At 35.5% G+C, this 14,701-nt stretch overlaps 1 protein-coding gene across 2 annotated transcripts; it reads right to left on the reverse strand.

The window, feature by feature from the left end:
- Positions 1-1,345: 1,345 nt before the first annotated feature.
- On the reverse strand, positions 1,346-13,417 carry LOC140978454 (protein NAP1). Of its 2 annotated transcripts, none has more exons than XM_073443530.1 (24): positions 13,211-13,417; positions 12,361-12,814; positions 12,188-12,262; positions 11,760-11,840; positions 11,464-11,544; positions 11,266-11,348; positions 9,594-9,678; positions 8,893-9,018; positions 8,612-8,719; positions 8,481-8,525; positions 8,056-8,198; positions 7,532-7,664; positions 6,827-6,937; positions 6,592-6,670; positions 6,009-6,202; positions 5,261-5,406; positions 4,960-5,041; positions 4,779-4,889; positions 4,282-4,407; positions 4,068-4,198; positions 3,890-3,986; positions 2,644-3,635; positions 2,201-2,413; positions 1,346-1,976 (listed from the first exon to the last, which is right to left on the reverse strand). In XM_073443530.1, exons 2-24 carry the CDS (start codon positions 12,778-12,780, stop codon positions 1,493-1,495), a joined length of 4,146 nt encoding a protein of 1,381 aa, XP_073299631.1. In that variant the 5' UTR covers positions 12,781-12,814; positions 13,211-13,417; the 3' UTR covers positions 1,346-1,492. The 2 variants fall into 2 exon arrangements, with proteins under 2 accessions (XP_073299631.1, XP_073299638.1); XM_073443537.1 differs by having other exon boundaries at positions 12,361-12,769; positions 13,211-13,394.
- Between the last annotated feature and the right edge of the window lie 1,284 nt (positions 13,418-14,701).

Raw genomic sequence — 14,701 nt, forward strand, 5'->3', positions numbered from 1 at the left:
CCCGTTGAATAGAACAAACCCCCGCCTCCCATTTTTTTATTCGAATTAATTTGATTCAGATTTACTGAAGGTTTGCTGGTATTCATACTACTAAAATGACATTCTAAAGTAGCTGATCAAACCGACTTCGGAGCCAGCCACCGCCCCCTACTTCCCCCACCGACTCCTGTTCTAGTTCTACTCCGCAAATTGCTCAATGTATCTTTTTTTTTTATTATGTAAAAATCATTGTAAGAATAGAAATAAGAAATAATAATTAAAATATAATACAAACCTTAAACTAATTATCCTACGTACTTCTATTTTCCTTATTTTCATATTTCTTTACCCGTGACTTCTTCATCTTTGAGTTTTTGTCTTCGAGCTTTTAAGATATTTACGTTTTAGATATTTAATTAATGGTGTATGTTGAACATAACTTAAAATAGTTAAAATATGATAAATGATGATTATATATGAGCATATATTGTTATTTTAACTTATATATTACTATTTTGGTAACAATATTAAAACACTATTTTATCTTTCTTGTTTTTTTTTATCTGTTTTTCGCATACTAGATTACTATGATTCAAAATTTTGATATTGTATCTTCTTGCTCTTTTTATATAAACAATTTATCTTAAAATCTTAGTTTTTATTTTTTGCTCTACTAAATTAATATTGCTTTTATGATCGCATTTTTGTTATTTTAATGTAAAAATAATAATGTTTATTATTTTGTGCATACACGTAAATTATTATTTATTTTATATTTATTTTATTAAAGTTGAAGACATGGTAGTAACCATCTAGGAAAGACACCAACTTTTTCTTCCAACTTCACCCTTATATGATACTAATATTACAATTTTGTTTTTTGTTTTTTTTAAAAAAAATTCAACACACTTTTATTTTTATTTTTTTTATTTCAACAATTCAAATCAATTTAATCCCTCCATAATTTGTTAAATTTCACTTTAGTCCATCGATAATGATAAAAAAAACTGTACACACACGCATCGCGTGTGCAGAATAGCTAATATCTACTAGTATTGCTGCACATTCATTGTGCATATAATACAATAATTATATAAATATATATCATGTTTTTTTATGAATATTGTATTTTTAAAATAATTAAATAGAATTATTTATCCTTTTATAAGAGTTATATAAAAAAGATGAAACAAATAGGTGAAATAATAGGCTCATTTTTACGACTAGTTATCTTATATATGTATTTTCGCCCCCAAATTCCGTACCTATTCACATCCTCGCCATTCTTCACTTGCTTTTTACAGGTGCAAGATGTGTACAAAACAACATAGAACACCTCAAAATTGCAGAAACAAGAACTGTCTAATTAAGAACAAACACTAAGTTGATATATTTCTCAGATAATATATAATCGTCAGGTATAAAATACTCTATGCCAGAAGATCAACTTCACAACTGGAGTTACCGGAAGCCCAGGAACATACATTTTCATCATAAATTTAGTTTTCGTGTCTCATTTGTATGATATGGGACCAGACCTTGACACTGCAAATCTTGGTAAAGGACTAGGACCAGTGCTGGCTGATGCGGATCCTTCTACAAATTTCGTCTTCCGACTTAAACTGTAGTCCAAGGGCCCAGACCGCCTACCGTTTCTGTACTTGTCTATGTTTCTTGCATGGAAATTGTCGGAATCATCTTGATTCTGATCATGAGCTGATGTAACCTTGAAATAACCTGAATCATGAGCACTAGAATGTGAAGCATGGCTACGGGGCTGCCTCATTGATGGAGATGCATGGGCCAGTGACATAGCCGGAGAATGATGAGGAGATGCACTCAATAACGCGAGAGGAGTGGAAGAATTTGAGTAGCATTGGTTATAGAGTGAACGGAGAATGGCATACGGTATATGAGATTCCAATGTGCTCCTCGGTAGGTATGGCGACATTTCACATATTTGATCAAGAAAGATAAGCTTCGCAACAAGATGAGACCTATTCAAATAGTGAGCCATCTTTTGAGTATATCAGCATTACAATGGAACCAAAAGAAAAAAGTCAATGGTACTTCGAAAATTTCAAGATACTTAGTAACATCAAATGAAAACCTCTTCATCTGAGTAGTGATAATTACCCATAACTGCAAATATCTCTTTGTGAGGCAATCAAAACTTGAAATGATATAGCTTCTGCATCTCATGATGAGATTATGAACTCACCTATTGCTTTCACTCCAGGTATCCAAAATGATCCCTGCGCAGAACTTTATGAAGAGCTGCATTACGGACTTTATGTTTGCTTCTATTGACAAATAGTTTTGTGCTGCAGGATTCAACATTTCGCCGGCGTGGCCATTTGAAAGAGATTGATTTTGTTCATATTCTCTTTCAAGTCTGACGAATTCACTACCCACAATCACAGCAGAAATGCACCTGATAAAGGAAATTTAAATGACAAATTTCACAATCAAAACTATTCTCAGAGTACGTGCAAAGAATAAAGATCAAAGAATTCATTTGAATATATCTTCAGTCATATACCAAGCAAAAAATGCTAATTACAACTTGAAACATAAACTGAGACAGGCGGGTAACAAAATATTATGCATTTAATCTTTCTTATAATAATGCTCTTCAAATCACAACAGTGAAATTATGCGGACCTGGCCAAACAGTGAACATTGTTGCTGAAGCCTCCAGTTTCTACATTGAAGGTAGTAGTGTCCCAAATGGTAGAAGTCATAAATGCTGCAAATAAATATGGCAACAAGCTCCATGAACCATCACTAGCCCCGTCAACATCCTCTAATATGGATATAATCCATTTGGAATCATGATCACCAACTATGTTTACAGCGTTTGCGACCCTTTGCATCCTCCTTATTTCTTTCTTTTCAGGTATTTCAGAAGGTAAATGCTTAGCAGAACCTGCTAGCAACGAATATATTAAAGGTGCACCTTCTTCAAGCACGACACCAGAAGCTTCTGCTAAAATAGAATCAAAAGTGATGGCCTGCCCTGCCTGAATACAGAACTTAACCATGGTGTCCATATCAACAATCTGCTTAATATTTGCTTCTGTGTCAATCCTATCACCGGAATGCATACTCCCACCTACCACCTCCAAAATTTCACGATTCACCCTCAGTGACGTGTCAATGCAATTTAGAAGTGCAGCTGTATGCTCCTTAAGCATCCTGTTCAACCTGTCAACTCCATAGCAACCAAAGGTCCGAACAAAGGCTTTCAATTCCTTAAGATCTGTCACAGACTCCGCAAAATATGCACCAACAGGCCTTGTACTCTTGAAGCATCCATGAATCGGTGTAAAGAGTATGCCAGCACCCGATACATCCTTAATAATGTTATCGATATACCAACTGCACACAGCTTCGGTAGCCAACCCAGTCAGCTGTTCTGCAGGTTTCTCAAACAAGTGTAATGAAGAAACCGGACCAGCATAGGTTTCTGTAAGGAGAATTTCACGAATACCCTGTGTGAGGTCCATGCTGACATGTTGTTCTGCTAGGTGGACGATAGAAGTATGTCTGTGAATAAGTGATTCTAGGACAGAAGGCCGCTGAAGATCAGTATCGGTTTTCAGCACAGTGAGCAGCCTCCTTTTGAAATTCCCGAGGATGCATTCTCTCATGTACTGCATCATAAAAATTAAAGTTGAGAAAAAAAATTAACCAACCAAACAAAGTAATCGGGGTCTGGAAATTTGAATTATCCAGCAGCAGCAGAGGTCAGATTCAGAACTTCTCTCAAGCTGACAAAGCTGAATTATCTGACGGTTTACAATCTCATCCATCTACTAACTTCACATTTATTGTTTTTGGAATCATTGAGTACGTTATTAAGAATCTGCATTCAATGAGCAATTTAAAAAAATTATAAGTCGTTTACCTCCCGAAGAACAAAAACATGGTTTAGAACGCAGATGGGTTCCATGTCATTCAATACCGAGCATAGATTTGTCAACCGTTGAATTGCAGCTTCCAACCTGTCATCCAACCGGATACTAAGTCAAACGAGAGCAATATGACGAACATAAATTTCCAGGGCACAGAGGTAGAAAAATCACATTTTGATAGCATTATTATTTTCAGGATAGCTCTCATATCCTGGCAAATGAAAACCATATGAAGCTTTTGGAGATTTTGCCGGCAACCTGGATGTCAAATTCATAAGATTTGCTGCTTGGTCTGGAAGAAGCTGAAATTTTCTTACAATTAGTCCAAAAAATATACCCAGCTAAAACTTAAGTGAATCTTGGCAGCATGGAGAAGAGGATCTACCTGCATCTCCAGAGAGCCAAATCCTCCTTCTGAGTCAAGAATATTTATTAAACCTTCCAATCCTCCCATGATGGATTCAATAAGGGATTCAACATACAGAACAGCGTCACGGCCGATTTTAGTCAACTGAAACCCAAAATGTTGAAGGCATTGTAGGTCAACAACCACCATTTTCATTCACAAAAATTACACAAGGTAGAATATCAAACAAAACTTCCAATTTCTCCACCCTGAGTGAACTGAGGGCATGAAGGTGCTCCTTGTCATTTAGTTGGAAGCAGGTAATCTAGAGGTCAGAATCCATATTGAAACTTACAATTTGATACAAATCAACTTCTACTAAAAGGTTCAAAATTTTCTTGTTCATAAACTTATCTTTACCCTCCAACTGGTATGGCTCTTGCACAGTATGCAATATAAGACAATCAACATACCGTCCACAAACTATGGTTTCCACAACCGTGAGAAATTAAACCTTAGATATTGTTGATCAATACCTCTTCTGGGATAACTGCTGATGCACATTCTGGGAAAGTGCTAGCAACACCAAGCCAGGCACAGCAATGTTGTGGACGACCTTCGGGCCCAAACATGGTGTTACGAAAAACCTATAATACCACAAGTCAAATGAGAGTTACATATGGTTGTCTAAGAAGAATTGTACATTGTCATACTTACAGTTGTGAGATGCTGATGGTAAAAGTAAAGTTTCTTCAGACTCCCATGCTTCGACAACTGAGTTTCAAGCTCATCAACACATCTGCTTTTAGGAAAGAAATTCATTAGTACTGTCTCTTGCACTGTGAAGAAAAAATCATCTGACTTGCTTTTTCTATTGATCGACATTGAGCCGTTATAGAGAGATTCAGATCAGTGAAAACTGGAAGCTCCGGCTAGAAGCTGACCAGGACAGTTAAACTCTAGCAGTAAGAATCTAATATTATAATATATCAAGTCTTGTTACAGAAAACGCGAGCACCTGGACCAATTGTATGTAGCATTTCCCTCTGACAACAACCCCTCTTTTCCAGTAGATACCGTAGCCTTTTCCAAATGCCTAATGTTAATAGACGACCGAGCAGAAGTGACAATCATCAATACTGACAACCAGTCCTTCCGTAACTCCTGCGAATTTAAAAAAAGAAATAAAAATTTTATACAAGCAATTAGCAAAAAATACCAACAGCAGCAGCAAGATCAGGGTAAGCAACAATTCAAGAAACAAAAATTATTTGAAAAAAACATCCTTTTGACATCGGATCAGAAAATTGGAAAGGTCGTCAGAGTTCAGAATCAGTAATGTACCAGCTTGCCAAGAATGCGTATCATAAAAAAAGGTAAATGCTCGCTGATAATAAAAAACAAGAAACACACTGAAGCCAATCCATTTTTAATACTGAATCATCCATTGAAGGGACAAATATATTTATTTACCTGTATCAAGAGACCGAAATAGATACACGATAGTAATCATCTGCTCATAGTCATCCAACCAATATTTGGAGAAACTCAAGTTAACATTCTCAATTTTATAATTTCCAACGTAAAGTGTAGGTCACACTTCAGTTCAGTAAATATATTAAATCAAGTTTAAAAAAATACTTAAAATCATTACATTGATAACTGGGCAGATATGAACAGATGGTAGAAAAATGTTCAGGTAAGGAAAAGAGCGAGCAATAGTAGGTCTGACATGGAAAATGCAAAATACATGATGAAATGCTTACTGATAAATCACATGTGATGGCAGAAATATTTTCGCCCTGAGGCTTTGGTATGTTCTCTAAATGCTGAACAATCCGATGGAAAAGCCCCTTCAAGGTAGCATCCAAGTCGAGAGCCACCATCCCCGGAGTGCTCATCAGAAAGCGGATTCTTCCAGCAGAGGATGATAGGTATGACAAGGCATAGCCTCTAATGGCTGAGAGAAAATAACACCTTTTCTATCTTAGTATAAATTTCTAATAACCAGTAGAACACATGTCACTTTGATGAATCGACCAACAAAATGTATTGTAAAAGCGGTATCTATGCTGACATTTAAGGTTTAAGTCGTAAATTTCGTGCAAGCTTCCACGTAATGTTAGAATGAAAAATTATAGTTCATCAAAATTCAGATATTCTATCTTTATTCTCACAATAGAACTGATTAGAGAACCTAATAAGCACCTAACCAAACCATTGTACTGAAGAACACTCCATTTGAGAGCAAGCTGACATAAGTAACAAGCCAGAAACTTAAATATTTCGTATATGATCACGGACTTGTCAATAAAATCTAATAATCTTTTTTCTTGAAAGGAACCAAACCAGCAATGTATTTTCGGGCTAGAGAGCAAAGATGGTCCATCCCATCTAATAAAAACCCAATAGTTGGATCATTTGGATCCTGAAATCAAGAACATTCAAAGGAACGAAATTAAAGTGATAAGTTGCACCTTATAAATCAAGATAAAGAAATATTACTAGTCATCTTCTGTATCTTGAGTATAATATCCACAAAAGAGATGTTTTGGTAACAAATACAATTGAATTTTTTTCTTACAGTTTCTACAGGCACAAATCGAGCTGCTTTTGATTTAGAAGATGCAACTCCAACATGCTGAAAGTACCATAATACCTCACTTTGGGCAAAGGCCAAGGCAGAAAAAACCATCTGCACAATCACCAATAACCATGCATTGAGTGTAAAGCCACGGCAAAACAATAGGCAGTCACAAGCACAGGATTAGTAACTTCTTTTATTACATGTTCACTTCACCGGAACAATAATTAATTTCCCTCATATATCAATAAGCAAGACTACAATTATTAGTTTCCGTCAAATATCATTAAATAAGACCACAATCCCCTTGACCCAGTACTTTTTCATGTGCTGTTGTCATCCCATACCTCCACATAACTCATTAACTTGATCAGCATGCACGCAAATAATTGAAACCATACACATAATAATCAGTGCCCTAGTGCCTAGCAAGGTAAGTCATCAAAGATCAAAATCTGACATTTCACCTCTCATAAACAGCATTATCAGTTGATCAGTTAAGAAAATTATTGTAGCGAAAAATATATATTTAACTTATCTGTACTACTAAGGATCTTGCTTCATCATACAGCAAACATCTCCTGTATAGAACTAATCATGCCTGTAAAAGGCTTCTCATGTCCTCGTTATCATTCAACCTACCCATATGATAATCTCATGAAGATCAAGAAAATAGGTATATGGATGTATAAATGTGCAGCATACCTGGATGTTTGGAGCTAATAAACTAGGCTGATCAGTAAAGAAAAGAACCATCCTTCCAATCTCCTGCTTCAATAAAATTCTCCTCTCACGGTGTATGGCATCACAGGAGTTCAGTGCTTGCTCGTGAACTTCACTGCCATGATCAATGAGCTTAAATGTAAGTTAGGCATAGTGCCAAAAACTATAAGCTACGACATACAACAAGAACCAAATATTGATTTCATCAGAAACAAAAGTAAAGATGCGATATCAAACTGGTCTCAGTGCATTTAAATTCTAGTTCTAAAGGAGTAAGCTGGAAAGTCTGTAATTAATCTAAAGAGATGCCAATGCATCATCGCAGTCCTTACAGGCATCTTCCGATAAAGTGATAGTATTACAAACTGAACATGCACCATTGGCATCATTCATTACCTAGTGTTACTATATCAATCAAATCAAATCATAGAATTCCCTCAGCCATAAACATTTTTCTCTATAAAAATAAACCAAATTAAAAAGTTTTATCTCCAAAAGGTCAATACCTGATCATTTTCTCTACCTGCTTGGCAACACTATACTCTAAATCTGCTTCTTTTTGTTTAGTTCGTCCAGACTTGGCAATTTTCTTTGATTCCAGAATTCTTGGTAAAACATATGATTGATACTCCTCATGCAATAGTATATACTGCAGTTATAAAAATAAAACCAATCAGTCATTTTAAAAACAGAATAAAATTCTGAAATCAGGCCAGCCACTAAGGTCAGAGGACCTCCAAATGTTTTATGGACCAAAACCAATACTTTTTTACTGTATTACAGCAGAACTCAGCCCTAGCATGTTTAAGTAACTGGGACTGAAGTCTCAACGTTGTTCGAACTTTCTAGGGAACACAATCACCTTTTTTCTATTTAAAATGATCGAGTGGGAAAAGAAAAACGAATCTGTAAAGATGCATATAAAACTCACGTCATCCCTGAATAATGTAAGAACTAGGTTTTCTTTCAACACAACCTGAAAGGAAACAAAAAGCAACAGAGCTCAAGAGCTAATGACTGCAGGAAAATTAAAGATATGAAATTCCACTGAGTGCTATGTACCAAAGCAATGTCAATGCTTGTGACCCTGAGAAGCTCATCTGGGCAAGCGAGATATCCAAATAATACCCATTCTCGATAGGAAGTAACATTTGCCAGGTCTTGAGCTCTCTGTAAAGTAGAAAAGATGTTAAAAATTAAAAATGGTTATGCAAAGGAAAAGGAAAAAGGGCTTGATCCTTGTAGTACATAGTTTTACATGAAACGTAAAAGTTTGCATTGGGACATTCCAAATCTTAATAGGACCTGCTAAGACTATCAACATATAACAGAACTTCAGTTACCATTGGATGAGCAGAGTTCGTCAGTATATCAGGATATCTAGGATGAAATGGGCTCAGAAAACCCTCATTTCGCAGTTTCCTTGTATCTGTAGATAAAAAGATAATGGGACCCACAGCCTCTAAAACCTGACAAGTATGCAACACAGAAACATGTTATATTCAATTCTAGTTTACCACAGACCAAGTGAAAATGAAAAGATTATAGATCAAGATACCATTTATACCATTTTAACTACATGTAGCCCCACTGCTAACGACATGTAAAAATTCTACTTCTCAGATAATTAAAAAAAAGAGATATGAGCAATTTATTTTCTGTTCTGAGGACCCCAAAATTCTAAGCAGTGAATTCTGTGTGTAATTTTTGGCTACAGAATATAGAATGTCTTTATTATGCTTATAACTTGTAACAGAATTAAGATGGAAAGAAATTTGAGGTAGGGAATCAAGACATGCTTCTACCTCATGCAAATGAGAAAGTAGACTAAAAAATGTACAAGTTGTTTCACAAGCTCTAAGCCAATACAATTAAAATTTTGATGTACATAATTCGTCACATCAAGAAGTATATGAAGGTCAACTACAAAGAAGAAAATTAACTCAATTTTGCTCAACGAAATAACCAAATTTCTAACAAAGCATTGTAAATTTGAAGTAGGATCATGTCTGCCAAATAAAGAAACAAAAGAAAGAGCTATAACCTCTCCAATTCGAGGGCTGACAAAGTTAAGATCTTCATGTAACCCTTTCAGAGGTGGATCATACGAATCAACAAATTGAGTTAATCTGCTAGCCAAGAAACATAAATGAATTGACTATACTAAAAAGTTTAAAATCAATCATATGCATATGTAACTTATCAAATACAAGATTCACCTAAAGACCTGTAAATAGTAAATGATTACTTCTCATCAGTCAAAATAAAGGCCTTATAGTTCTACTACATGATCGTGAAGTTGACGCATACGGCATACAACAGCTGAATTAAAGAAGTTGAGTTCAAGGAATCACAGAAGAAGGCTACCTATACTATTAAAATGAATAATCTATTTTTAAAATATATATTTTATATTCTTCTTCGAGAAAACCAAATTTTATTTCCTGATGCACCCCTGTAGGAATTAAATAATGTCAAAAGACAACTTCGTCATTATTTGATACTTGAATACATTGGCCATTTTATCTTCTAATAATCATTCCAAAAAATATTTACCAATATAACCCTATAAAATTATTATTTACAAATATATTCCTAGGACAGTAATGCCCTCACAACAACCATTTAATATCAAATAAATACCATTCTTTACACAACACGGTTTGATTTTCGAAACTGATTCCAAGCGGTTCACGACTTTTTGGGTCTGGAACGGGTCAAAACCAGACTGCAACCTGTCCTTGTGTAAACCGGTTCCGAATTGGTCGCGGTTCCATGGAACTGCTCCGGACCGTGAAAAAGTTCGGAGTTTCCGGTTCAGTTCGATCCGGTTATGGATCTGATTTAAGCCACCTCCACTATACATTTAAGAAGAAGAAATTTTTGGTTCCAGACCGGAACCGTGGCAAAGTCCCATAATCGGTCTGGTTTAGGGTACAAATTCATGGAACCACCCCGAACCTATATTCGGAACCATTCCAGATGGTTCCGAATTTATCGGGGCGGTTCCGAACCGGTTTCGGTTCAACCTGCCCTGTTAAGCATCCCTACTATACGTGTACACAGCGGTTACATAAACACTAGTTCAAATAAAATAAAGTTAAGAATAGCACAACTAAACACTCAAGGGAGTTTAACCAAAGACACCAAATCCCTTGAGGTGGAAGCCAAATAAGTAAACCTTTCCATTCTTCAAAAGCTAGTGAGTTTGTTCTTTCCAGCACACTAACACCAATTCTCTATACCTTAGAAGTGACAGTATAAAGTGATCAGTTGTCCCTTGATAACCAAGAATTGACACATGTATAGCATTTGTTGTGTAGTCAAGATACTCGGTGAGCTGACTCAAGAACTAGCATATCTTGCTTGGTTGAACACTTGAACCTCAGTACGCCGTTTTTCATTTCTCTTCAAGGATATACACTTACGCGACAATATATCAGTAAACTTTCGAATACAAAAGTGCCGTGTAACAAGTTACTTTTTATTGTTCTATACTTATTTCCAGTAGCATGTTTAGTATGATCTTTATCTTGCTTTTTTTAAACAAAGAAGCTCAAGATATATCTTATACAAACTATGTCTGTCATAAAGTATCTCAACCAGCGATCCCTATTAGGCATAACATACAAAATGTTAACACCAAATCATAGAGTGTCTGAACTGAATTCCAATAGAATAAGGTTCATAAAGCTAAACGGTAGTTGAAGTCTCACCTATGGTAAAAATCACAATCTCGATCATTCCGTGCCATGGAATACAAAAGATTGTACATTTGCAGAATCATTTTTCTAGGTACCTGTTGAACAAGTGTTTTTCATTAATATCAGAGAATTAACCAAATCAAAATAGCTTTTCATCAAGAAAAAAGGAGAGGGAGATGGGAGCATGAGTCAACCATGCCATAAACTTGCCTTCTCAGAAAATAAATTGACACGAACAAATGAACAAAAGAGATCCATGAAGGCATGTAGTATGAGAGAGTTCTGGTGCGGCTGGGGAAAAAAGGTCAAACAAGTCAAAAGTTATTTGAAACAATTTTGCTCCTCATTCTGACACTGTCATCATAAAAAATCCATTCCTCTGCTAGATATACTCCACAGTGAAGGCCGTGGGGTATAAAAAGACTACTATTATGTTTGGACAGCATCAACTAGGTGCATCTGTAGCTTCTCTACAAATTAATTAAAAAAAGTCAGCCATTTCTCACCAGCAAGGTGATCACGGTACTGCTTAGATCCAATATGAGCCGCAAAGCTTGTTCTCTAAATGCCAACAGGTCAAGAAGCAGCTGTTCAAGAGATGGAGCCAGATTTCAAATTATGAATAAAAAAATTCCCAAGGCAATCTAGGAAAACAAAAATATTATTAACACCTTTTTTCTTGTTTAGATATTTTCTCTTTTTTGTAGGTGTGAATTTGACTGACAAAAGCTATATTAGACGGCATGCATAAAGTTCTCTATCTCAGACAAATTGCCAGGGATGGGGGATAGATTATTAGAAAATTTCAACACGGCAATGCACCATTGACGCCGATACCAAAAACCAACATCGACAATTAACAATATTTAAATGGCGTCTTTCTGTTAATTACCATAACATTACAAAATACAAGCTATGTATAATGATGTTTCACCTGAATCCATGGTTCTAAGCTCTGTAAGTGAAGCTCAGCGCTGTCGCACATAGCGTCCAAAGTAAATTTATCAACCTAGTAGCAATTGGAATAATCCATCTCACAATTCCCAATAAGTGAAGAAATACAAGTCAAATATCCAAAATTTAAAATGAGGAATACAAAAGTTCTACCCGTTCAAGCTGCAACTTGCTGTGATGCTCAGGAAACTTCTTATCGAGTAAAATACCAATTTTGGGGTAGTTCGGGAACACGCCCGCTTTCCAAAATGCTTCGGAATAGACATGACCGACTGAATCAGGGTAATCGAGAATCTGATTCAGCCGGTATAATTTTGACATTAACCCTTCAGCTACGTGTGTGAGCTGGTAAACCCATTGCATGTTGAAGCCCTTCAGGGATGAGCCGCTGCTGGTTTGAGGAGTTGTACATTCATCTATATTCTTATTCCTCGAGGCTAGTTCTGGACCTAAATATTCGGTCCACCTTGCTGGCCCCTCCCATTCCCTTGACCTAACTGCCGCCTGTGCAGATGATAACACGTCTTCAGATGGAAAATGCGGCCTCGACTTAGCCATTTTTCTGTTGCTCATTAGCAGAAAAATTCACTCCAAAAGTCCAATATCCCTGGGAAGGAGAATTATAAAAACGCATTCAGGGGATAACAATGTTATTTACAATTGTTTGAACCCTCAACCATGTTCTTCCGCGATCATATGCTCACAACTGGAAATTGAAACTAATTCTCGTATCTTCTTAATAAATGAAAATCATTTCACCCATAAAGGAAAGTAAAACTACAACCAAAAGAGAGAGCGCGCAGGTTACATTAATCAATATATAAACTATAACGTTCTCCCCCGTTTTCTTGCTCGCCTCACATTCTGACGGTTATAATGAACAGCAACGACATTACTCCCAAACGTAAATTGAGAATCCTCTCTCAATCTCCAAAACCAGTCTGGTAATTCCAAATTAAAAGCAAATAATCAAAGAATTAGGGCCAAGAAGATAGAACAGTACCACAAGGACGAAATACAGGAGTAAGTGAGTAGCCAAAGCAGTAGAAGAACAGCAGAGTAGTGGAGCTTCCTCAACTTCAGATCCACCAACTTCTACAGGTAAAAAATCGCATCCAGTTCCCTGCTACACAGGGGAGTTGACGATGTGCCTGACGGGGACCTCTGTTTTTCTATTTTAGGTTGAATTCAGTATTTCTGTATAATTGTGTCAAAAATCTATTTCCTCCAAAATTCTCCATGAGCAATGTAATAATATGAAAAACCAATTAAAAAAAACCAATATTTTAAAGTAAAAACTTATGTGAGACGGTCTCACGAATCGTATTTTATGAAAAAGATTTCTTATTTGGATCATCCATGAAAAAGTATTATTTTTTATGTTAAAAGTATTACTTTTTATTGTGAATATCGGTAGGGTTGACTCGTCTCACAGATAAAGATTCGTGAAACCATCTCACAAAGATCTACTCATATTTTAATTAGTAAAATTTCAATAAATCGTGTATTAAATAGAAATGAAAAATAGTTTTCACCTTTTTAAATTTGATTTTGCAAATGCACTCCGTTAAACATATATTATGATAATTAAGTTCAAGTTGCATAAGGTCGGGGGAAATATGACATCACACCCATGTCATATTTACCATTTATTGACGTAGCTAAATAACCACTTTCCACTCCAAGTTACTGATGAATGCAATACAACAAACTCAAAATGATTGCTTCACGAATGAGTTACTCATTATGATTTCATGTCATCCGCGGACGGCATTGGAAGATGATTGCTTACGAAAGAAGCATAAAAAAAATTTTAAAAAAATTTAATTTTAATTAAAAATGAGTGTGAAGTAAGTCTCGAACTAGGTACATTTCGGTATATATTTAGATATAACATGGATCATGCTAAATAAGTCAAAAAGGCTAGTGACGCATAATAAAATTAGGAGTAGGTCTCTTGTGAGATAGTCTCACGAATTTTTATATGTGAGACGGGTCAACCTTACCGATATTCACAATAAAAAGTAATACTCTTAGCATAAAAAGTAATACTTTTTCATGGATGACCCAAATAAAAGACCCGTCTCACAAATACGATCCGTGAGACCGTCTCACACAAGTTTTTGTCTAAAAATTAAATCATGATAGAAAAATTGAGACTTAAACAACTCTTTTATGTTTTGGATAATATGATTTATTCGACATTTCAACTCTATCTTTGGATATCAGACCAAATCTTAATTCCTTTTTTTCCAAATGAATAATAAGACTTCTCCTGTTTGTATTTTTCATTAGTAAATTTTTTTTTCAAAATAGGTTTAAACTGGATAAATAATATATGTTATTTAATATAATTAAAATTTTAAGACATTGTTTGAGGTGACCAAGGTGAATAATCAGAAGGCCATCATTCATACGAGTACTATGTTATTAAATTATAGAATATGTTCTTTTGTGGAGGAATTAAGATTAGTAGTTGGTATCAAAATATTTT

Source organism: Primulina huaijiensis, chromosome 1 (assembly GCF_012295235.1).
Source record: "Primulina huaijiensis isolate GDHJ02 chromosome 1, ASM1229523v2, whole genome shotgun sequence".
In the NCBI taxonomy this organism is placed as follows: domain Eukaryota; kingdom Viridiplantae; phylum Streptophyta; class Magnoliopsida; order Lamiales; family Gesneriaceae; genus Primulina; species Primulina huaijiensis.

Excerpts from the sequence above, each read along its gene's own strand:
- LOC140978454 (XM_073443530.1), bottom strand. The coding sequence starts at position 12,780 with ATGAGCAACAGAAAAATGGCTAAGTCGAGGCCGCATTTTCCATCTGAA. Across the intron at positions 6,671-6,826 it reads GATTTGTGCCTGTAGAAACT|GATCCAAATGATCCAACTAT; the intron begins GTAAGAAAAAAA and ends TCTTGATTTCAG. Across the intron at positions 6,203-6,591 it reads AGCCCGAAAATACATTGCTG|CCATTAGAGGCTATGCCTTG; the intron begins GTTTGGTTCCTT and ends ATTTTCTCTCAG.